This window comes from Caretta caretta, chromosome 10 (genome assembly GCF_965140235.1).
Source record: "Caretta caretta isolate rCarCar2 chromosome 10, rCarCar1.hap1, whole genome shotgun sequence".
NCBI classification, from domain to species: domain Eukaryota; kingdom Metazoa; phylum Chordata; order Testudines; family Cheloniidae; genus Caretta; species Caretta caretta.
This window is the reverse complement of record NC_134215.1, coordinates 34,018,252-34,040,063: the sequence shown is the minus strand read 5'-3', so window position 1 is coordinate 34,040,063 and position 21,812 is coordinate 34,018,252. Positions and strand designations below refer to the sequence as shown.

Here is a 21,812-nt window from a genome sequence, read left to right as displayed (position 1 = left end):
CGATGCACCTCCCATCAGGAAGACCTTGGAGTCTTTCCATCCTCGGGCTGGCTGGGGCTGAGAGCATGGCGTTGGCAATGCTCTCGGCTCCAGGGGAGGGGGAAGGGGCGCAGCGCGCATGGCCTTCTCGCGCCTCTCCTGCTGGGAGGGGGCGACGTGGCAGTGGTGGCAGAGAACTGTCTTCCCAGCTTGCAGGCTGAGGGCATCATTTGAAGCTGCTGCTGGGGAAGGACTGGCTCCTGAGTGTGGCTATGGGGGCGGTTGGAGAACCACAGCTTGTAGCTTAGTCCTTTTGCTCTAATCCTCCATCCAGAAGTCTCGGTCACATTCCATAGGTCCACCTCTCTCTCCCTTAGGTAGCAAGGAGCTTTCTTCACCACTGGTGGTGGTCCCACCGGGGAATGACCACGTTGAGGAGGGCCTGGGTTATGTTGGATCAGATCTTGTGTCTGAATGCCACTCTGCGGGGGGAGAGCTAGACCTAGAGAACGTGACCTTTGGCTCTGCTTGGGCCCATGCCAGGTGTGGTCTGGTTAATGCTGGGTGGACAGCTCTGCTGGCTGGAGTGTGATGTCCCCCTAGCAGGTGCAGCATAGTTGACAGGAAGGTGAGAATCTCCCTGAGTGCTGCCTGGAGGGGTCCATCCAGGAGTAGGGGGAGTTCATTGCCAGTTCAGTCTTTGGCTCTTCTGCTGAGGATAAGCAGGGGCAGTTCTTGGGTTCTGGTTTGCAGAAGTCTGTCTATGAGGACCTGATAGCTCTCCTCACGCAGGACATCTGTGAGCTAGCTGCCCTCACAACAGACCTGGTCTGTGTTTGGACTAGCAACCTAGCGCTGAAAGCACCTGCTCCACCCCAAGCCAGCCGGTTCCCTCAGGGCTGTCAGTGCCTCTTAACCTAGTAATTGCTGACGTTACACACACCCCCACCCCCCCATTCAGAGCTGCTGACTCTACCCAGCATGTGATGTTGTTTGTGCCCCCCATGAACTTTCCATAGAAAAGCCTTTCCATGTCCAGGGAAAATGAAATATCCTTAATCCTCACAGAAAAGAGCAGGCTGATGGATCGTGCGGGCTGTGAATGTCCAGTTTGGCCAGACCAAGCTAGCGTGCTAAGCATCCAGAAGTCAGGACATGCCCAAGTGAAGGTTGCTGCATAATCTGACCCCTGTTCCCTCCTTGGGCATTAACGTGCAGTTGAATTGCATGGTCACGTATAAGATTCTTCCTGTAGGTCCTCTGCCTCATTGAGTGCCCTGGCTGTGCAGAGTGTAATGAAAGAGGCAGGGTGGGATATTACTTTTTAAATCCCCTCGAAGCGATTAGCTCCTTTCTGCAAAGTTGTTGGCACGTGCTTTGTTCCCTATCTTGCCGCCTTCCACATTTTGCAGCCGGTTCCTTCTTGAACACAGTCTGCAAAGGAGCTCCCTGCAGAAAACTGCTTTGTTGGCCATCACTCCAGCTCCATGCTTGTTGATTCCCTCTCGGTTCCTGTACCCAACCTGTCAGCTCTGGCCTTGGGCCTTTCGGTGCCTGTCTTCTGCAGTGCATTGTGCCTGTTTCGTTTGGGGACCCTCTTAGTCTTCGATGCTTCCCACTTGTATTGTTGGCGTGGTGGTTCGCCAGCCCTGAGTGTAGGAGCTCTGGCTAAAAACCTGAGCTGCCAGCCGGAATGGTGCTTGGTATTGGTGCCTGCCCTGCTGTTTGGCCTCCAGATGTCTGCTCTGTGGAGCTTGCACATGCTTCTGCTGTGCCAGTGCTTCCCTGGATGTGGTGGTGCCCTGCTCTCTCTGCAGGAAAGGCACGGGGAAGGAGCCCACTCAGGAGCTTCAGACCCTGTCAGTGCTGCAGTCCTGACAGTCACATCATTAGGCTCTTCCTTGGAGCCTAACACAACGTGCTGGGGTGCCAGGCACGTGTGCACATGTTACCCTGAGCACGTAAGGCTCATGGAGCAAGTCTGCAAGTCCTCCCTGAGGCACCCTAGGGGGAGACCTGTATGTCCAACTCCAGGCTGGGCTGGAGTGCTCTGGGGAGTAACCTCTCCTAACTAAAGCCTGAGTGGGATGAGACAAGTGTGGTTAAAACAGCATTGCTGCTGTCCCTCATTAGCTTAGTGCAGGGCTTGTGCTTTGTGTCAGTGGGATATTACTGTCCTGCCAAAGCTTGTGGAAGCGCCTCTTGGACTTGCTCCTTGTCAGCTTGCCTTACACAGAAGGGGACACTCCTGTTGCCAGTGACTTCAGCTCGATTCAGAGCGAGTGAGCTTCAGGCCCTCATTCCATCTGCCTTATTGCAGGCTCTTCAAGGGAGATTGCTCTCCCAGAAGATCTCCCAATTCCTCCTGAAGGATTGTCCTGCCAGCCTGCTTCCATGTCCATCTTGGGGAGGCCCTCCTACGCTCACACCTGCCTGAATGTGACACAGGCCATCGAAACGTGTGACAGATACCTGAATGTGCTACACCTGTTTTGTGACGGGCCATAACAAATTGGATATAATGACTTAATTCCCCAACCAGTTCTTTAAAGGACAGCTCATTGCTGTGTGACCCAACCCAGTTTTAAAGAGAACTGGACTAACAAATTCAGTCATGTGCAACAATTGGGGCTCCCTGCTTAAGCCATCAGCTTGGTTTGAACCATGGACTTTTGGATCCCAGCACAGATCTCTACCATTTGAACTAAAGGAGTAACTTATCCTCTCTATGGACCAGCCACCAGCTGCGGGGAGTTGGCACATTTTGCTATTCTTTTATTTTTTGCTAGGTTTGATGGGGTGTTCACGCCACACTGGAAAGGAAGAGGTTAAAAGCAGCTTAGCAGCCAATCAGGGCCCAGCGGGCTTAAATAAAAGAGAGCTGCAGGGCAGAGCTGGGTCAGTTACTTCAGGAAGCCCAAGGAGAGAGGATGGTGTTCCTAGTGGGCTGCAGGATGGTAGCACCTTGGACAGAGCAGTTGGTGGCAGGGACTGGAGGAGCTAAGAGGTAACTCCTGGCTAGCTACTGGGACTTGCGGGCTGGAGGCCCTGCGAAGAGGATGAAGAAGGTGCAGGGGGAAAACGGATGGTGACACGGCCGAGATGTGAAGAGGATACTGCGTGTCTAGGAGTGAGACAAGTCTGTAGGTGGAGAAGGTGGCGAGAGAGGCACCACCAGGAGAAGGCATACCAGCTGAGAAAGCTAATGCCTGCGGTGATTGGCAGGAGGTGCCACTCTGAGTGAACTCTGTCACATTAGGTAGCAAGCAAATGCTGGAGCTCAGGAATTCCTGGTCGGATTCTTGGCTCTGGAAGGGGACTTTGATTTAGTAGAGCAATGGTTACAGGAAGCCAAGCCCGTAGAATTGGCACTTTCATTCGGAGAGGCAGGGTGGCTGAATAGATAAGACTTGGATCTACCATGTGAGACCTGGGCTTAGTCTCAGTTTTGCCTGAAGGGTCCATGTGCAATCCGTTACCATATTGTAAAATGAGGGGCTGATACTCGATTGTCTCCTAGGTTAATGAGTGAGGCTCCACTCGGTAATAAGGGCTCTGAAGAGCACTGAAACAATTCGCTAGAGATGTGAGAGAACTCCTGGCTCCCAGCTCCATGCACTTTCTTCTTGGCTACAGAGCACCTGCGTGGGCAGTCTCCCTTCTCCTCCCCATTTCCCTGCAGGACTACATTGTTGTCTCAGCAGTCCTGAGGAACAGGCAGCTTGGATCATTGGAATGGGGAAAGTCATGCAAAATCTGGTGTATGTGGGAGCGCTGTGCCGCATTTCAAAAGGTCCCTAGAGTTTGTTGTTAGCTCTAAGAAGGTCTCCTCATTTTAAACCCCATGTGCTGGCAGTGCTGTTACTGAAAGGACTGTGGCTAAGTGTGTGTCTCTCTCTGCCTTTCACATTGCCAGGACCTAAGTGATTTGAATTAAGGAGGCCATGCCAAGGGTTGAGGCAATACCTTCACCCCAGCCTCTCCTAGAGATCTATTCATCACAGGTGTTCTGCAACATAGCTGTCACCTGCTCTGCATGTGCTTACTGGGCTCTGTGGCTTGGTTTGGGATCAAGAAGGGAATCCCAGTTTAGTCTCTGTGCACTAGGGTTTAGTTTCCCTTCTGCGGAAGCCAAACTTTTTGTGTGTGTCTTCATTTGGCCAGTTCTTGCCCCGCCCCCATGCTTGTTTTGGTCCTTACTGAACTTTCACTCCAAGTGCAGCTACTGCTCCGACCAGCCTAGAGCAGCACCTTTCCCTGATCACACTGTTGGTGATGGCCTGGTGTTGCTGCTCATTTCAGCTGTGCTGCGTATTGGGCCACACCTAGAGCTTGCTCTCCAAGAGTGAGAATCCTGCACAAATGACTTCTAAGAGAGGGGAAAACTCACTTCCCTTATCACTCTGTTTCTACAGAGCCCTACGGCAGGATTCCCATGGATGCTTGAAAATTTCCTGTTTTAAAGGTCTAGCTTCTCTCGCACACTCCTGGATTAGTGAATTTCTGAGGCACACTTTTTTTTGTGCATTGATCAACTTGTTTGCGCTTTGTGGGAGCTTTGCCTTCTCATAGGAATTTTCTGGAATGGTCTGAAGGCATCGTTTTACCTTGGCAGTGGGTGGCACATAGCTGCCGGCAGGAAGCCTGGCTTCATAGAATCATAGAATATCAGGGTTGGAAGGGACCCCAGAAGGTCATCTAGTCCAACCTCCTGCTCAAAGCAGGACCGATCCCCGACTAAATCATCCCAGCCAGGGCTTTGTCAAGCCTGACCTTAAAAACTTCTAGGGAAGGAGATTCCACCACTTCCCTAGGTAACGCATTCCAGTTTTTCACCACCCTCCTAGTGAAAAAGTTTTTCCTAATATCCAACCTAAATCTCCCCCACTGCAACTTGAGACCATTACTCCTTCTGTCATCTGCTACCACTGAGAATAGTCTAGAGCCATCCTCTTTGGAACCCCCTTTCAGGTAGTTGAAAGCAGCTATCAAATCCCCCCTCATTCTTCTCTTCTGAAGACTAAACATCCCCAGTTCCCTCAGCCTCTCCTCATAAGTCATGTGTTCCAGTCCCCTAATCATTTTTGTTGCCCTCCGCTGGACTCTTTTTCCAATTTTTCTACATCCTTCTTGTAGTGTGGGGCCCAAAACTGGACACAGTACTCCAGATGAGGCCTCACCAATGTCGAATAGAGGGGAATGATCACGTCCCTCGATCTGCTGGCAATGCCCCTACTTATACATCCCAAAATGCCATTGGCCTTCTTGGCAACAAGGGCACACTGTTGACTCATATCCAGCTTCTCATCCACTGTAACCCCTAGGTCCTTTTCTGCAGAACTGCTGCCGAGCCATTCGGTCCCTAGTCTGTAGCGGTGCATTGGATTCTTCCGTCCTAAGTGCAGGACTCTGCACTTGTCGTTGTTGAACCTCATCAGATTTCTTTTGGCCCAATCCTCCAATTTGTCTAGGGCCCTCTATATCCTATCCCTCCCCTCCAGCGTATCTACCACTCCTCCCAGTTTAGTGTCCTCTGCAAACTTGCTGAGGGTGCAATCCACACCATCCTCCAGATCATTTATGAATCTATTGAACAAAACCGGCCCCAGGACCGACCCCTGGGGCGCTCCACTTGATACCGGCTGCCAACTAGAAATGGAGCCATTGATCACTACCCGTTGAGCCCGACAATCTAGCCAGCTTTCTATCCACCTTATAGTCCATTCATCCAGCCCATACTTCTGTAACTTGCGGCAAGAATACTGTGGGAGACCGTGTCAAAAGCTTTGCTAAAGTCAAGGAACAACACGTCCATTGCTTTCCCTTCATCCACAGAGCCAGTTATCTCATCATAGAAGGCAATTAGATTAGTCAGGCATGACTTGCCCTTGATGAATCCATGCTGACTGTTCCTGATCACTTTCCTCTCCTCTAAGGGCTTCAGAATTGATTCCTTGAGGACCTGCTCCATGATTTTTCCAGGGACTGAGGTGCGGCTGACTGGCATGTAGTTCCCAGGATCCTCCTCCTTCCCTTTTTTAAAGATGGGCACTACATTAGCCTTTTTCCAGTCATCTGGGACCTCCCCCGATCGCCATGAGTTTTGAAAGATAATGGCCAATGGCTCTGCAATCACATCCGCCAACTCCTTTAGCACTCTCTGATGCAACGCATCCGGCCCCATGGACTTGTGCTCGTCCAGCTTTTCTAAATAGTCTCGAACCACTTCTTTCTCCACAGAGGGCTGGTCACCTCCTCCCCAGGCTGTGCTGCCCAGTGCAGTAGTCTGGGAGCTGACCTTGTTCGTGAAGATAGAGGCAAAAAAAGCATTGAGTACACTAGCTTTTTCCACATCCTCTGTCACGAGGTTGCCTCCCTCATTCAGTAAGGGGCCCATACTTTCCTTGACTTTCTTCTTGTTGTTAACATACCTGAAGAAACCCTTCTTGTTACTCTTAACATCTCTTGCTAGCTGCAACTCCAGGTGTGATTTGGCCTTCCTGATTTCACTCCTGCAAGCCCGAGCAATATTTTTATACTCATCCCTGGTCATTTGTCCAATCTTCCACTTCTTGTAAGCTTCTTTTTTGTATTTAAGAGCAGCAAGGATTTCACTGTTAAGCCAAGCTGGTCGCCTGCCATATTTACTATTCTTTCGACATATCGGGATGGTTTGTCCCTGTAACCTCAATGAGGATTCTTTAAAATACAGCCAGCTCTCCTGGACTCCTTTCCCCCTCATGTTATTCTCCCAGGGGATCTTGCCCATCAGTTCCCTGAGGGTGTCAAAGTCTTCTTTTCTGAAGTCCAGGGTCTGTATTCTGCTACTCTCCTTTCTTCCTTTTGTTAGGATCCTGAACTTGACCATTTCATGGTCACTGCCTCCCAGGTTCCCATCCACTTTTGCTTCCCCCTACTAATTCTTCCCGGTTTGTGAGCAGCAGGTCAAGAAGAGCTCTGCCCCTAGTTGGTTCCTCCAGCACTTGCACCAGGAAATTGTCCCCTACATTTTCCAAAAACTTCCTGGATTGCCTGTGCACCGCTGTATTGCTCTCCCAGCAGATATCAGGGTGATTGAAGTCTCCCATGAGAACCACGGACTGCGATCTAGTAACTTCTGCGAGTTGCCGGAAGAAAGCCTCATCCACCTCATCCCCCTGGTCCGGTGGTCTATAGCAGACTCCCACCACATCACTCTTGTTGCTCCCACTTTTAAACTTAATCCAGAGACTCTCAGGTTTTTCTGCAGTTTCATACTTTGAGCTCTGAGCAGTCATACTGCTCCCTTACATACAGTGCAACTCCCCCACCTTTTCTGCCCTTCCTGAACAACTTATATCCATCCATGACAGTACTCCAGTCATGTGAGTTATCCCACCAAGTCTCTGTTATTCCAATCACGTCATAATTCCTTGACTGTGCCAGGACTTCCAGTTCTCCCTGCTTGTTTCCCAGGCTTCGTGCATTTGTATATAGGCACTTGAGGTAACCTGCTGATCGCCCCTCTTTCTCAGTATGAGGCAGGAGCCCTCCCCTCTCACGCGCTCCTGCTCATGCCTCCTCCCAGTATTCCACTTACCTCAGGGCTTTGGTCTCCTTCCCCCAGTGAACCTAGTTTAAAGCCCTCCTCACTAGGTTAGGCAGCCTGCTTGTGAAGATGCTCTTCCTTCTCTTCATTAGGTGGAGCCCGTCTCTGCCTAGCACTCCTTCTTGGAACACCATCCCATGGTCAAAGAATCCAAAGCCTTCTCTACGACACCACCTGTGTAGCTATTCATTGACTTCCACGATTCGACGGTCCCTACCCAGGCCTTTTCCTTCCACGGGGAGGATGGATGAGAACACCACTTGCACCTCAAACTCTTTTATCCTTCTTCCCAGACCCACATAGTCCACAGTGATCCGCTCAAGGTCATTCTTGGCAGTATCATTGGTGCCCACGTGAAGAAGCAGGAAGGGGTAGCGAGCCGAGGGCTTGATGAGTCTCGGCAGTCTCTCTGTCACATCGCGAATCTTAGCTCCTGGCAAGCAGCAGACTTCTCGATTTTTCCCGGTCGGGGCGGCAGATAGATGACTCAGTCCCCCTGAGGAAGAGTCCCCGACCACCACCACCTGCCTCCTTCTCTTGGGAGCGGGGGTCGTGGAACCCCCAACCCCAGGACAGTGCATCTCATGTCTTCCAATTGGCAGAGTCTCTTTCTGCTCCTTTCCCTCAGACGTATCATCTGGTCCACTCTCCACATTAGTACCTGTGGAGAGAACATGAAAACGCTTACTTACCTGTATCTGCCCTGCTGGTACATGGACATTCCCCTTTTTTCTTCTGGAGGTCACATGATGCCAAATTTCTTCACCATCCTTCTGTCCCCGATGTGCAGCCTGCTCCGAATCTTCAGAACCTTGTGCCCGTAGAAGCCTATCCTGACATCTGTCCAGGAAATCTTCAGTTTCTCTTATGCAACGCAGGGTCGATACCTGTTGCTCCAGACCTTGAACCTTCTCTTCCAGTATGGAGACCAGCTTGCACTTTGTACAGACAAAGTCACATCTGTCCTGTGGAAGAAAGACAAACATAGCACATCCAGTGCAGGTCACAACAGCTGAACCCCCTCCCCCCCATCCATATTACCTTCCTTCTACGAGCTTCCTCAGGAGTTGTAATAATTACTCAGAGAATCTGGCAAGATGTAGGCCTCAGTGGGCTCTCCCCAGGCAAACTCCTTTTGTTAGCTGCTCTGCTGTTCGCTGCTCAGCTGGTTTGCAACTGACTGGCTTTTTATGCAGTCAGGCCCACTTAAGGCTTGTACTTTAACCCCCTTCCACTGCTCTTAAGAACCAAAGGAGTTCCATCAATCTTCTGCGAAGAGGCAGGAATGAGAGCCCTGCACAGATAGTATTGGAAGTGAAAGTTCCTCCCCTTGTAATTCTGCTTCTCTGCTATCCTCTGTGAAAACATAAAGATAATTCCCAGTACATTTCTGGAAATTCACAAATATGTATTTTTAAAATGTAACTAATACATACAGGGTGTCTGATACAGAGGAAATATATGTTCTAGTTCTGCAGTCAGACAAATGGAAGTTTTGATTTTTGCATACGAATGTAAAACTACACATAACATACAAATTTAGGAGCCAAGTTTCACCTTATTCTCTCCCCCGCCACCATCCTTTTCTATTAAAAATAAAAACCCTGTTGAAGTGTTTCTGTATTAACTTACCCTCTCTGTATTCCCGAGAACATGCTACATTTTTAAAATTCAGCTACAGCCAGCAATGCTGAGGCCTTCATCATGTTTCAGAAATAGTCCAACCTTTGTCAAAACGACTTCTTTAAAAAATGTGGCTCACTCAGTGCACGTGGCCTCATTCACTGTTCCCCATCACTCCCAGGCACTAATGGACACGTTACACAGTTACACCGTTGTAGATTTGGACTAACTCCTTTGGTTCAATTACTCCGGATTTACATTGGTGTAACCATGAACAGAACAAGGCAAGGATCTGCTGGACCCCTGCATATTCATTGTGTGCTGAGTGAGGTGGTAAGTCTTGTTGAAATCTTTGTGACCATAAAGACTATAATAAGCAACTCTTCCTTTCTTTAACACTGCGTCATGCTAAAATACCTACATGTGCACAGCCCTCCTGAGCAACAGCCAGTAGTTAGAGCATGTGAATGAAATTCTCGCAAACCCTGTACTCCATAGGCCACGCTCATATCTCCAACAATCCCTCCCCTCTAACAGCTGGTATGCTCATGAACTCAACCTCTCCCTTTCTTCTCCATGTAACCTTTACATCTAATTGTAGAAAATTAAGTTTGTAACGTTCGATTCAGTCCAAGCTGTCTCTTAAGATTGTAGGGTTTTGTGGGGGGGTTTTGGACCACATCATCAAGATTTTGTGCTTGGCCTGAGATGAGATTGTGTTTACACCGAGCACAGATGGTTTTGTCTTGCTTCACCAAGTTCCTTGCTTCAGAAGGGCATATGCACCTCTAACGTTTTGGGAGAGGGCTCTTGGCAGCAGCTGAGCCTGTAAGTTGTTCTTTTGATCTTTCTGGGCTCCTTTAGGTTCAGATCTAGAACCTGCTCTAGTGCATATAAATCTGGGCGACCTTCTTTAAAAAAGGCACAAGTGAGGTGGGTGTTAAGCCTTGCTCAGTGCCACAGCCTGATGCAAAATTCTAGGCTGTAGGCGGTTGTCATCCTGCTGGAAAGGTGCCTGTAAGGAACTCAGAATGGCCCCTGAAAAAAAGGGCTACAGCAGAGATCCACCCATCAGATCTGGCTTTCCCACATCCTAAGTCTTCTGGCAAGGATAGAGCTCCTCAGGTCCTGGCTGAGTAAAGTGGTCACCTGCCTGGGTGTGCCCATCAGATTTCATCTGATAAGAGTTACAGCAGCACCCGGTCACGATTCTGGTGTGTGCTTGTAAAATCCAGGGATGTGGATTGACCCCTACGTACTCCCCCCACAGGCTCCATTGGAACGCTTCCTGCGAAGTTCTCTCTAGAACAGTCACCTTCTGGCACCATGGGGATGAGTCCTTCTGCAGACTGGTGGTGTCATCAGAGCTGTAGACCCCACTGCTCAGCTTGGTACTATGGCAGTCTTGGCTCCAAGAGTTAGGCACCATCCCGTTCTGCTGTAGTTCCGCCTCGGGAGAACCTTGTGCAGGCACAAGAATGGCTTTGGAGCCTCGGCTGTCCCGCTGGACAGCCCCAGGATTTATGAGATTTAATACACATGGGCACTGGACACCTTTTAGCCCTATGCTACTCTTCCTTCTGCATTGGCTTTGTCAGGGTTCCCTCCCCACTCTGAACCCTAGGATACAGATGTGGGGACCCACACGAAAGACCTCCTAAGCTTATTTCTACTAGCTTAGGTTAAAACTTCCCCAAGGCACAAATTCTTTGCCCTTGGAGGATACGCTGCCACCACCAAGTGATTTAACAAAGAATCAGGGAAAGGACCACTTGGAGTTCCTATTCCCCCAAAATATCCCCCCAAGCCCTTACACCCCCTTTCCTGGGGAGACTTGAGAATAATGTCCTAACCAATTGGTTACAAAGTCATCACAGACCCAAACCCCTGGTTCTTAGGACAATAGAGAATCAGTCAGGTTCTTAAAAGAAGGATTTTATTTTTTTTAAAAAAAAAAAAAAGGTAAACATCTCTGTAAAATCAGGATGGAAAATAACTTTACAGGGTAATAAAAATTTCAGAAACACAACAGAACTTCCTCTAGGCTTAGTTTCAAAGTTACAAAAACCAGGAATAAACCTCCCTCCAGCAAAGGAAAAAATGATTTATAGGAGAAGGAGTCTTCTGACCTGATGCTTCTCTGCTTCCCAAGAGAACACACACACACACAAAGCCTTTCTTCTCCACTGCCCCCTCCAAGATTTGAAAATGTCTTCTTCCCCCACTGGTCCTTTTGGTCATGTGCCAACCAGGTTATTTGAACTTCTTAACCCCTTACAGGTAAGGAGGAATTCTAGGCTACCCTTAGCTGTATGGTTATGACAGGCCTCTTCTACAAGGAGTGAAGCTGAGGTCTCCTCCTAAGGTAATAAAGGTTCCTATGGGGATCACTCTACTGCAGCTGCCTCCTGAGTCCCTGGAGTAAGTGGTGGTGCTTTTAGGGAGCCGCTTTCTCTTGCAGAGGAGGAAAGGCCTCTGGAGAGATAGTCCTTGAAGGCATCCTCTTGACTCCTCTCAAGATGGGACTGACTCGACTGCGTCCTCCAGCCTTTGGAGCTGTCATGGTGTTTCAGGATCTGCTGGGCAGAGTGCCGTTCCTCTAACAGCCAACCCCGGGAAGCCACTCAGGCCTTTGACGTCTTGGAGCTCCAGGCCAAAAAGAGAGAACAGCCCTCGCTGGCCACAGGCATTCCTTTGGAGGGGACTAAAAGAGTCTGGAACTCTTACCTCCGCTTCTGTCGCGTGGGAAATGTCTTCGTCCTTCAGGCTAGATTCTAAGGGAGGCTGGCTTTTCTTTTCTTTTCCAGCATCCAACCTTGGGGCTAACTTGTGGCTGCTGCTGCAAATGGAAAGTCTAGAGCAGGAGGAGTCGTCATCAGTGTCCAAGTGAGTGGATGTGTTTGGAGGCGAGATTGATCCTTCATTTGCCTGGACTCTGAGAGCAGCCAGTTGAGGCAGTTATGGCCAGATAAATTCTCTCTTTCTGGTCCAAAGCTGCCCCTTGAGCAGTACATTTCCTGAGGACAAAAAAATCCCATTCCAGAAGCTCAGACACTGGGTGCCATCCCATGAGTGAATGCTGAGGTGCAACTCTTGGAGAGCTGAAGTTACTGGTTAAGTGACTTTTATTTTTCTGGAGATGTTCCAGGAGGTGTCTGCTTTCCTCAGGTCTTTCTTTGGTGTAACTGGATGTCTCTCTCAGCACATGTTCCTGGCTCAGGATTTTTGGTCACTCTACTGCAGCTCCGGTATAAGCTATGAACTGACCTTGTGAAAGCACAGATCTCTTCAGCTCAGAGGCAGATGTAGTCTTGGGAAAGATGAAAGTCCATGGGTGCATCCCTGGGCGTGAGTCTCTGTTTTCCACAGGAAATCTTCAGTTAGATTCCATAAGGGACACCTAACAGCAGTCCTCTTCAGGAGCTGGCTGCCTGCAGAGGCCCAGACCATTTAGGAAGCTCTTCTGATCCAATCAAAAGACAAGTCTTGCTCTTTGGCCTCAGCTCGTGGTGGCACCAGAGGACTTCAAACCAGTCCTGGAACACTGAGTCCTCATGCTTTGTTTTACCCCTCCCTTTGCGGGCCATTCCCAATATTTTCAGGCATGGCAAGCCATTTCTTCAGACTGCTGGTTCCTAGCGCTCATGGAATGCGGGAAGCCATGCTAATAGCCAAGCCCTCTTGCCCTGTTCAAGGATCCCAGTTACATGAAACTGCTCCAAGAGGAGATCTTGGCCCATTAGAAAGTGGGAGCCATAAAAGGAGTACAGGAACCCGAGCAGAGAAACGGCTTGAGTCCCAATATCCTTATTTGCAAATGAAACTGAGGCCTGCACCCTATTCTAGACCTCAATGCATAGGACAAATACCCAAGGGAAATCCAATCCTGCTAGTTTTTTCTGGGGAGCGTAACCCCTGTTCTCAGCCCTCAGGACTGGTAGAGGGAGGGTCCTAAGCCTCAGTTACCTTATTTCCATATCTCAAGGCAAAAGTCCAGGAAGCCCCTCAGATTCACAGTGTGTAACTATCAACACCCAGGGGTGCCTTTGGGCTGGCATCCCCAGGGTGTTCAAGCACTTGGCTGTAGATGCAGCCTCTTTGTGTTGTTAAGACCTGCAGGGGTATCTGGAAGACTAGCTTGTGAAAAGGCAGTGTCAATCAGCGGATATGGCCCTGGAGTGGGAGTGAGTAGACTTCGGTTCCATACCATACTCTGCCATTCACCTGCTCCCTTGGGCAAATCACTTCACATCTGCTTTAGTTTGGGGTAATGCTACTTGCCTGTCAATGTAAGGCACTTATAGAGCTCAAAGTGAAATGTTCTACATACACCTTTACCCTGCTTATCCATACTCTAATGGCAGTGGTGTCCATGCCCTGGGGGAGACTTGATCTCTCTGCAGATCTGAGACAGACAAATCCACCATGGTCCCAACTTGGGCTTGACCTTCCTGGGAGTCACCGTAGATTCTGGAAAGGCTCTAGTTGCCTTCCTCTAGGATGTCATCCAGGCCAGTGAGCTAGCCACACGCAGGGTAGGTGGTCCGGTGTAAGATCTGAGTCCTAGGCCTGGCAGCCTGCACAACCCCCCTTTCCCAGTGTCATGGCTGCAGGGTGACAGCCTGGTGTGCCCACCAAGCACTCACCGCGTGGACGTGATCGTTCCCCTTCAGTGTCTTGGAGGCTCTCGACTCTAGTGGATGCTGCCACAGAACATCTTGCAGAAGCGTCCGGCTCGTCAGGTGATGAGGAGGATACTTCCAGTCTAGCCTGAGAGCACTTCAACCCACCATTGCCAATGACATGAGTCCTGAAGCATTGCTCATCATGAGCAGTCACTCAGACTCTGGGGCTTGTCTTGTATCTGCAGGTGGGGTCACCAGGAGGTGAACTTGTTTGCTACACATCAGAACAAGCATCCCAAGACCCACCTGAGAGCAGGCAGTGATCCCCAGTGTGGATTGGATCCCTTTTATGCTAGCTTAAACTTTCCTGTTTCCTCTCCTTCCCAAATATCGAGTAAGACTTGTCAGGACAGAGCCAGAGTGATTCACTGCCCCAGCATGGGTGCAGCAGAAGTGGCTTTCCATTGTCAGAGCTTATGGCTCTGTCCAAATGCCATCCATTCGCTCCTCCCTCTTCCTCAAGTCAACATTTCTTATCCCAGCTGGGTAGTGCATCCAGACCTTGCAGCCTGTTGGGTCTCTGAGGTCAGGGGGACCTGTGCTTATCTCAGGAGATCAGGGGAGTGCTGTTAGATTCCAGAAAGCCGCCCGTTAGGAAAGTACCAAATGGAGCTAGATGCTCAAGGTCAAGGCCTTGACTTTGTCTGTTTCAGACTTCTCCTCTCTCCTCTGCAGTTGCCAGGGTTAGCTTTGACAACACAAAAAGCTTCCTTGGTTGCTATTCCTGCCTCCTTTGTTTCTGTGAAAGAGACCTCCCAGTTTGCCCCTCCCCTAGTGAAACCATTAGATGTTCTTGCAAACTTTACCCTTCACTCGGGAGCCAGTTGTTCCATGGGGCATGAATGTGGGGTTATCCAAATGGCCTTGGGCATCTCCCTGTCTGTGCCCCTCACGCTGAAGGGTTTGGAGCTGAAATGCTTGCTGACCAATTCCCCTCCTCTGACATCCCCCAAAGACAGGGTAGTGGTTGGGCCTCATCCCAACTTCGGACAAACTGTGTTGGACTTTCATTATGGCCTTTGATTTTGGTCAGTCGCTGCTGCATGTCTTCCCCCAAAGCCAGCCTTGGGCTGGGGGGTGTGGCAATTTGTGCACCTTGAGGGTTAAGAGCTGGTAGCTACTGCTCAGAACTATGCAGTGTGGAAAGTCAAACCAGTTTGATCTGTGGCCTCTGGAGAAAAATCTGAGTCAAACTATGTTGTCCCGAAGGCGAAGTGGGTAAGAGTCTGCGTCTATTCCTGTGACAGGCCATCTTGAGATGACTTGCTTAGCATGATGGCAGCTCATCAGGTGTTTTCTGAAATTTAACAGGGGCTGCTGTCAAATGCTGCAGCAAAGTGGATGCTGCTTTCTGGGGCTGAGGTTTGGTCACTTTTCACCTGGCAGGGCTTCTCGACCCCTCTCAGCAGAGGTCACTGCTGGCTGCTCTCCTGCAGTGGGGATCTGAGAGAGCCATTGCTGGGAAGGAAGGGATCAGCACAGCTATGCGAGGGCACTGTCCAGAAGTAACTCCTCTCCTTTGAGGTGGTCTCTTCATGTCCTTTCCTCATCTCTCCTCAGCCTAGTGCTGCTGGAAGCCAGCTGGGAAGCAGTGCTGGATCTGTCTGGCTTGCTGGATTTCTGGTTGCAGTACACATTCACGTGTGGCAGAATTGAAGATTACTTTTTAATGGAAGTTTCTGGCCCTTGTGCTTCTGAAGATAAATGTCCAGACATGAACCAATGCAGAAATTCCTGAGTCTGCAGCCAGCCTGAAACAGTAGCTGGGGGAAGTAACTCTCCCACCACCCCTTTCAGTCTCATTGGGTGTTAGCTCAGGCTGATACATTGGTAAGCAGCACTGATTTTATTACAGATCCTCTACCCAAAGGAATGGATCGGGCAGGGGTAGGCAACCTATGGCACGCGTGCCAAGGGCAGCATGCGAGCTGATTTTCAGTGACGCTCACACTGCCCGGGTCCTGGCCACCGGTCCGGGGGGCTCTGCATTTTAATTTAATTTTAAATGAAGCTTCTTAAACATTTTGAAAAACCTTATTTACTTTACATACAACAATAGTTTAGTTATATATTATAGACTTTTAGAAAGAGACCTTCTTAAAACATTAAAATGTATTACTGGCACGCAAAACCTTAAATTAGAGTGAATAAATGAAGACTTGGCACACCACTTCTGAAAGGCTGCTGACCCCTGGGACGGGCTGGACTGTGCCACTCCTCTTTGTGCCCACAGGGGGCAGTGAGCCCTCAGCAGAGGGGCAGGCTCAGCTGGGAGGAAAGTGTGATCCTAGAGCAGTGGTTCTCAAACTTTTGTACGGGTGACCCCTTTCATACAGCAAGCCTCTGAGTGTGACACCCCTCCCACCCCCTTCTATTGTAAAGTGTTTTTAATTTATATTTAACACCATTAGAAATGCTGGGAGGCAAAGCGGGGTTTGAGGTGGAGGCTAACAGCTTGTGACCCTCCGCCCTAATAACCTCGCAACCCCCTGAGGGGTCCAAACCCCGAGTTTGAGAACCCCTGTCCTAGAGCAATGGGCTTGGTGTCAATACCTATGCAGGCTGGTTAGTGCCTCATACGAGAGCCCTCCCTGTGCCCATGGGCTTCAGTCCCCAAGAGCCAGCACTGGAGGGCTGGGATGGAAATGGTTCTGAAATCTGAACATAATAGTTTGGTATTTAGGGGAAATTGGTGACGAGCTTCAGCCCAGCTGATTGGCTTGTCTCAGTGAGGTTCTCAAGGTGCTCTTAGCCATGCAAAAGGTTAGAATCTGTGTGAAGGCTTTGCTTTGCCTCTACAATTCTGGACTCGCAGACTAGGTGGTGGGGATAGCATGGGCATGGCCCACCATAAAGGTCTGAGATCAGCCAAACCTACTGCGGTAGCACCCTGGATTTTTGAGACTACCAGCCGTGCAAGCCCTGAGAAGGGTGTGTGGGGTCAGACGTTTCCTCAGTCTCCAAAGGGTTCAAGGGAATGAAAGAGGTATGGACTCATTTCAGCCCTCTCCCCTGGCTGGGGGTGTAGTGAATTATCTCTTTTTTTTTGTCTTTGCTTTTTTTGTCTCCAAATACCTGGACTCAGATCTCATCTCTAATACCAGCAGAATGAATCTCACCTGGCTCCCAAAGCCACCTCTCTGATTTGGCGCCATGTGGACTGGAATGGAAGGGGCTGTGGGTCGGGATTGAGGGGCATTGGCAGGTCTGCTTGCATAATTTGCCTGCCCCAGTTTATCAGTTCTTCTGCCATCCCAGCTGTATGATCCCATAACCTTCTTATTTTTCAGAGGAACAGCCGTGTTAGTCTGTATTCGCAAAAAGAAAAGGAGTACTTGTGGCACCTTAGAGACTAACCAATTTATTTGAGCATGAGCTTTCGTGAGCTACAGCTCACTTCATCAGATGTATTCCACGGTATACATCTGATGAAGTGAGCTGTAGCTCACGAAAGCTTATGCTCAAATAAATTGGTTAGTCTCTAAGGTGCCACAAGTACTCCTTTTCTTATTTTTGGAAGTGTCGGGGGTTGCCAGCAGAGTCCAGATTTGTGACCCTTCAGGCACCCTGCCAGCCCAGCCTCTGCTCTTTCCCTAAGGCTGTTGGGTGGTGGGGGGGAGGGTACGTAGATTTGTGTTGTGTGTGGAGGGGCTGGTGATGGTGTGTGTTAGTGCTCTAAGGGCCTGACTTTAGGTTGCAGGTGGTTGGATTGTCCCTGGAGGCATCCAGAGGGGCAGCTACCCTGCTCTGGAGTACGGCGGAGTTGACAGACTGGTTGGCATTGCAGTGTCCTCCTTATCTAGTGCAGGCTGGTGTAGCCAGAGAACCGGTGGGCGGCCAGCAGAGTGCCTGGTTGGAGACCCAGCTGTGCCCTCTGGGGACTTGCCAGAGCTGTTCACTTGGCTCAGTCCACAGACAGCTTATGGCTGAGCTCCTACTCAAGGGCGAGGGGTTGGCGGCTCTTGTGAAGGGGGGAGGGGAGGGGTGTGTATGGCAGGCTCCTCCCACAATGTTGGCTGTCGACTGAGTGTTTCCTGGGCATGGAGCCCACGTGTTGGCTCCATTCCCTTTGTTGGGCTGCTGTGACCTGTCCCCTTCAGGGAGCTCCTCCCGCTTCCTGTGCCCTGGAGCTCGTGGGCACTGGATTCACCTGTGCTGGAGGCATTGCTGGGCAGCTTCCATACTCAATGGCATCTTTCTCTCCCCAGCTCCTGCCGGCACACGGTCCCCCAGCACCCACCCATCATCCCACTGTGATTGTACCAGCACCACCTCCTTCCCATCACGTCACCGTGGTAACCATGGGCCCATCCTCTGTAATCAACACAGTCTCTACGTCCAGGCAAAACCTGGACACCATTGTTCAGGTACGGGAGCAAATCTGGGAGGGAGGGAGAACTGGAGTATCTGTCAGGGGAGTAGAACTGAGTAGGAAGAACTGGAGGTATCTGTCAGAAGGGGAGAATTCAGGACAGGGCACCTTCCAAGGCCAGGATTGTTCTTGGTGGGGAGAATTTGGGGGCCCCTGGGGGAATGTCTGGGCTTCTCCCCATAACCCCAACACTGAGTGAACCTCAGTGGTGCTTGTGGCTGAGACTCCCATGGGCTCAGGCTTGGAGATGGGGTTGCTTAGGAGAGAGCCGTCTGAACAGTGTCAGACCTTGCTGTTCCCACCCCGGATGTGTGGGCAGCATCCCACCTGTACTGGGCCCTGGGAGAGCAGTGACGCTTCCAGGAGAGAAGCAGCACTTCTAGTTCTCTTCTAGGCTGTCTCGGGAGGTCTGCCCTGCAATCGGAGGCATGATTGCTGCAGGTGGAGGTATACCTGACCGCTTTAATCCAGCTGGCTCAAGCAGCATGGGCTTCAGCCCGGATTAGCTGCTAAAGTACGGTCCGTGCCACTGCAGCTTCCCTGCTCCAGTAATCGAGTGAGCTAGATCAAAGGTAGCTTGGGTACGTGTGCACGAGCTGCGGTCACACCACATGGGTCTGCAAACCCAGCTGTGTCCGGTGAGCAGCCAGTGTGATGCTGAGTGCTGGGGGGTAGCCAAGGGCTGCTGTGCACTGTGCAGGCTGGATATCCCAGCCGCTCCCCAGCTTGGTTCAGTTTTGCAGGGGAGGTTGGAACCAGACTGTGGTGGCGTGTCTGACTCAGGATGCAGTATGTCTCCATCCAAGGTGCCCAAGGATGGGGCTAGGTCATTGGCGCTGCAAAGCAGAGTAGTGGCTAACTTTGTTGGAGACCCAGCCCAGAACTAGCAGGGGAGGAGAGTGATAGCAGCCTTTCTGGAGGAGACCCCTCTGGAGAACACGGGCACCAGGGGATAAACAGGCATAACTGGGTCGGTTCTTCTCCTGATGCTCTCCTCCCTGCCTCCCCCAGGGATGTAAGCCCCTGTGGCCAGGGTTCCCTCTCCACTCCCCTCACTGTTCCTTCCCCTTGACAGGCAATTCAGCACATTGAAGGGACACAGGAAAAGCAGCTGCAGGAGGAGGAGCAGAGGCGTGCGGTCATCGTGACACCTGTCCGGGCGTGCCTGGAGCCCTCCAATTCCGACACTGCCTCCGACACAGAGGGGGACGACAGTGACTCCATGGATCAGAGCAAGGAAGATCCCTCAGGGGAGGGGGAGCTGCCCTGACACCCCCCCAGCCAGCAGCAGGGAAAGGGGTGGGACTGGGGGAGGGGAATGTCAGAGAATATGCTGAAATTTTTAAAAAATACAATGCGATTTGGGTCTCTTTTATGACCTTTTTCAATACTGTAAATTGGAGTGCTAGAACCAGACACGCTGAAAGTTCATGCTGCGGTTGAAAGCAAACCAGGGGGCGGGAGGGGGTGCTGTGTCAGTGAACCAGCACTGGGGGAGGGTGGGGGGCTGTTTTTAACTAGAGATGGGCCAAAACTGGAACCCAGGATCTGAACTCAGATGAACTGTTTGGGGGTTCGGGTAACTGGGACCTGGAACCAAATCGCCTGTGGTTTTGTAAAACTCAAACCCAACTTACAGTAATCTTGCAAAAGTTGTCCCGGCTTTATCCAGCACTGGTGCGATGGATGGCGTGGCTGGTGCACGGGCGCTAGGCTGTTCATGGGCCTGCCTGAGTTCTTGTTTCTTGTTTGTTGGTAGTTTCTCTATTTTAAAAAAGGGGGGAAAAAATAAAAATTAAAGGGACACCATCAACTGAAGTCCCATGGCACAGAACAAGTTGCCTACTCTCAAGCCGACTAGTGGAGAATAGAGAGGAATGTGTTGAGGTTACTTGGCGCATTTGGCGATGCTCTGTGTGTGGTCAGTTTCACTACTTCTCCTGCACCACTGGGCACTTCCCCTGAAAGAACCCACACATATGGCAACAGGGGCGAGAAAACACTTTCTAAAACAGGAAGATGGGATTGTAAGGCCACTGGAAGCATTTGGGGGGTGGGGGAGCAGGTGTAGTACTTGAAAGGACTCTGAACTCGCTTAAAAATTGACTAGATTTCAGTTTGGTGGTGTTGCTTTAGATTTAAAAAAAAAAAAGAAAAAAAGAAAATCCCAACCTTACAAACCCACATCATTTCCAGCCCCGATGGCAGGAGATGCTCAACAAGACGATATCAACTTCATGTTCTTTATTTTTCCTTTGTTTCCTCCTAAAGCACTTAATCCATTTTGTGGGGTCTGCCCGGTCAGAAGAGCTGTTCTGTTCTGTGATTGTCGCTTCTGTTTCTTTTTTTCTGTTGTGTTTTGGTTTCCTTTCTCCCCTCCCCGCCCCCTTCCTGTTTGGCTGTAGGTTTAGGCCAGTGTTGTGTAGAGCCTTGTGGGTATTTGGTAGGTTCCTCCCCGGCCACAACTGTTTCTCTGTTTTTCTTTCATTTTTTGTATTTTTTTTTTTACGATTTTCAGGTCTTTGTGTTCATCGAGAAGCTATTATATTTTGTTAAGAAAGTGAAAAAAAAAAGGCTTGTGCCTTTGTAAAGAAACAAAATAAAGTTTGTACTTTGTTTTTTAGAATCTCTGCCTAGTGTAAAATCTGTGGGCTATGCATGAGCTATGTAAGCACAGGTGAGGGACGGCTCTGCCTCCCAGAGCAGGCTCCAGTCCTGCAGCTGGTGCCGAGAACTCCATGGCATCTTCTACACCACGTGTCCCATCGCCGGCCCAGGAACTGCATCTGGCCACCTGCCCGCTCGTTCAACCTCTGCAGAATTTTGACTTCCACTTGCCTTGAGCCTCTAGCCTGAACGGCTGTGAAGAAAACCTTTTGAAATGGGAATCAGCTAACCTGATAGTATTGTTACCTGAGTCTGCAGCAAGCTTGAAACCCTGGCTCCAGGAGGTGTGAACTCCCCCTCCACTTATAAGCCAAAGGGCGTGTTAATGCTAAAGCGCACTCCTTTTCTGTGCCAGTGGTAACTATTGGGCTGCTGATCACTCATGCGGGTGAGATGAGATGGGTTAAGAATGAAATGCAGAGGGAGGAGAGGATGAGGAATGGAGAGAAACTGAGGGGAAAACGAATGCAGACCGAGTAATGTGGTGGTGAAGTACTCCCCAGATAGGTCCAACTCCTTAGCTGCTGTAAATCAGCATCATTCTATTGACTTCCATGGGGCTACACCAGTTTAAACCTACTGAGGAATTGGCCTGGGATACCTGACGGCTAATCTTCGTTATCTCACAGAGGCCGTGATATTCTACCCCTTAATTTTGTGCCAGCTCCTGCTGCCGTCGGGAACTCTGCTGTGGGTAGATGATAGGATCTGTTGTAAACTTCCTCCTCTCCTGCTCAGGGTTGTGAATCTGAGGCACTCCCTTGGCCTTGCCTTCACGCTAAGATTTTCAAAAATAGCTGCCTCAAGTGAGTGAGCTGCCTGATCCAAGAGCCCTGTGCATCTGCACCTCCCTTTCCTGCCCCTGAGCTGCTGGGTGCTCAGCACTCATGGACATTCA

General features: G+C 50.3%; 1 protein-coding gene across 4 annotated transcripts in view; it reads left to right on the top strand.

Annotated features, from left to right (window-relative positions):
* The window catches only part of TFAP4 (transcription factor AP-4), a 71,973-nt gene extending 51,100 nt beyond the window's left edge, over window positions 1–20,873 (top strand). For all 4 annotated transcript variants that reach the window (XM_075132860.1, XM_075132859.1, XM_075132858.1 and 1 more), the window contains 2 exons: window positions 18,084–18,242; window positions 19,323–20,873. In XM_075132860.1, the coding sequence (XP_074988961.1) occupies window positions 18,084–18,242; window positions 19,323–19,517 (354 nt within the window). In that variant the 3' untranslated portion in view covers window positions 19,518–20,873. The remainder of the gene's footprint in view (window positions 1–18,083; window positions 18,243–19,322) is intronic.
* The last annotated feature ends 939 nt before the right edge of the window (window positions 20,874–21,812 follow it).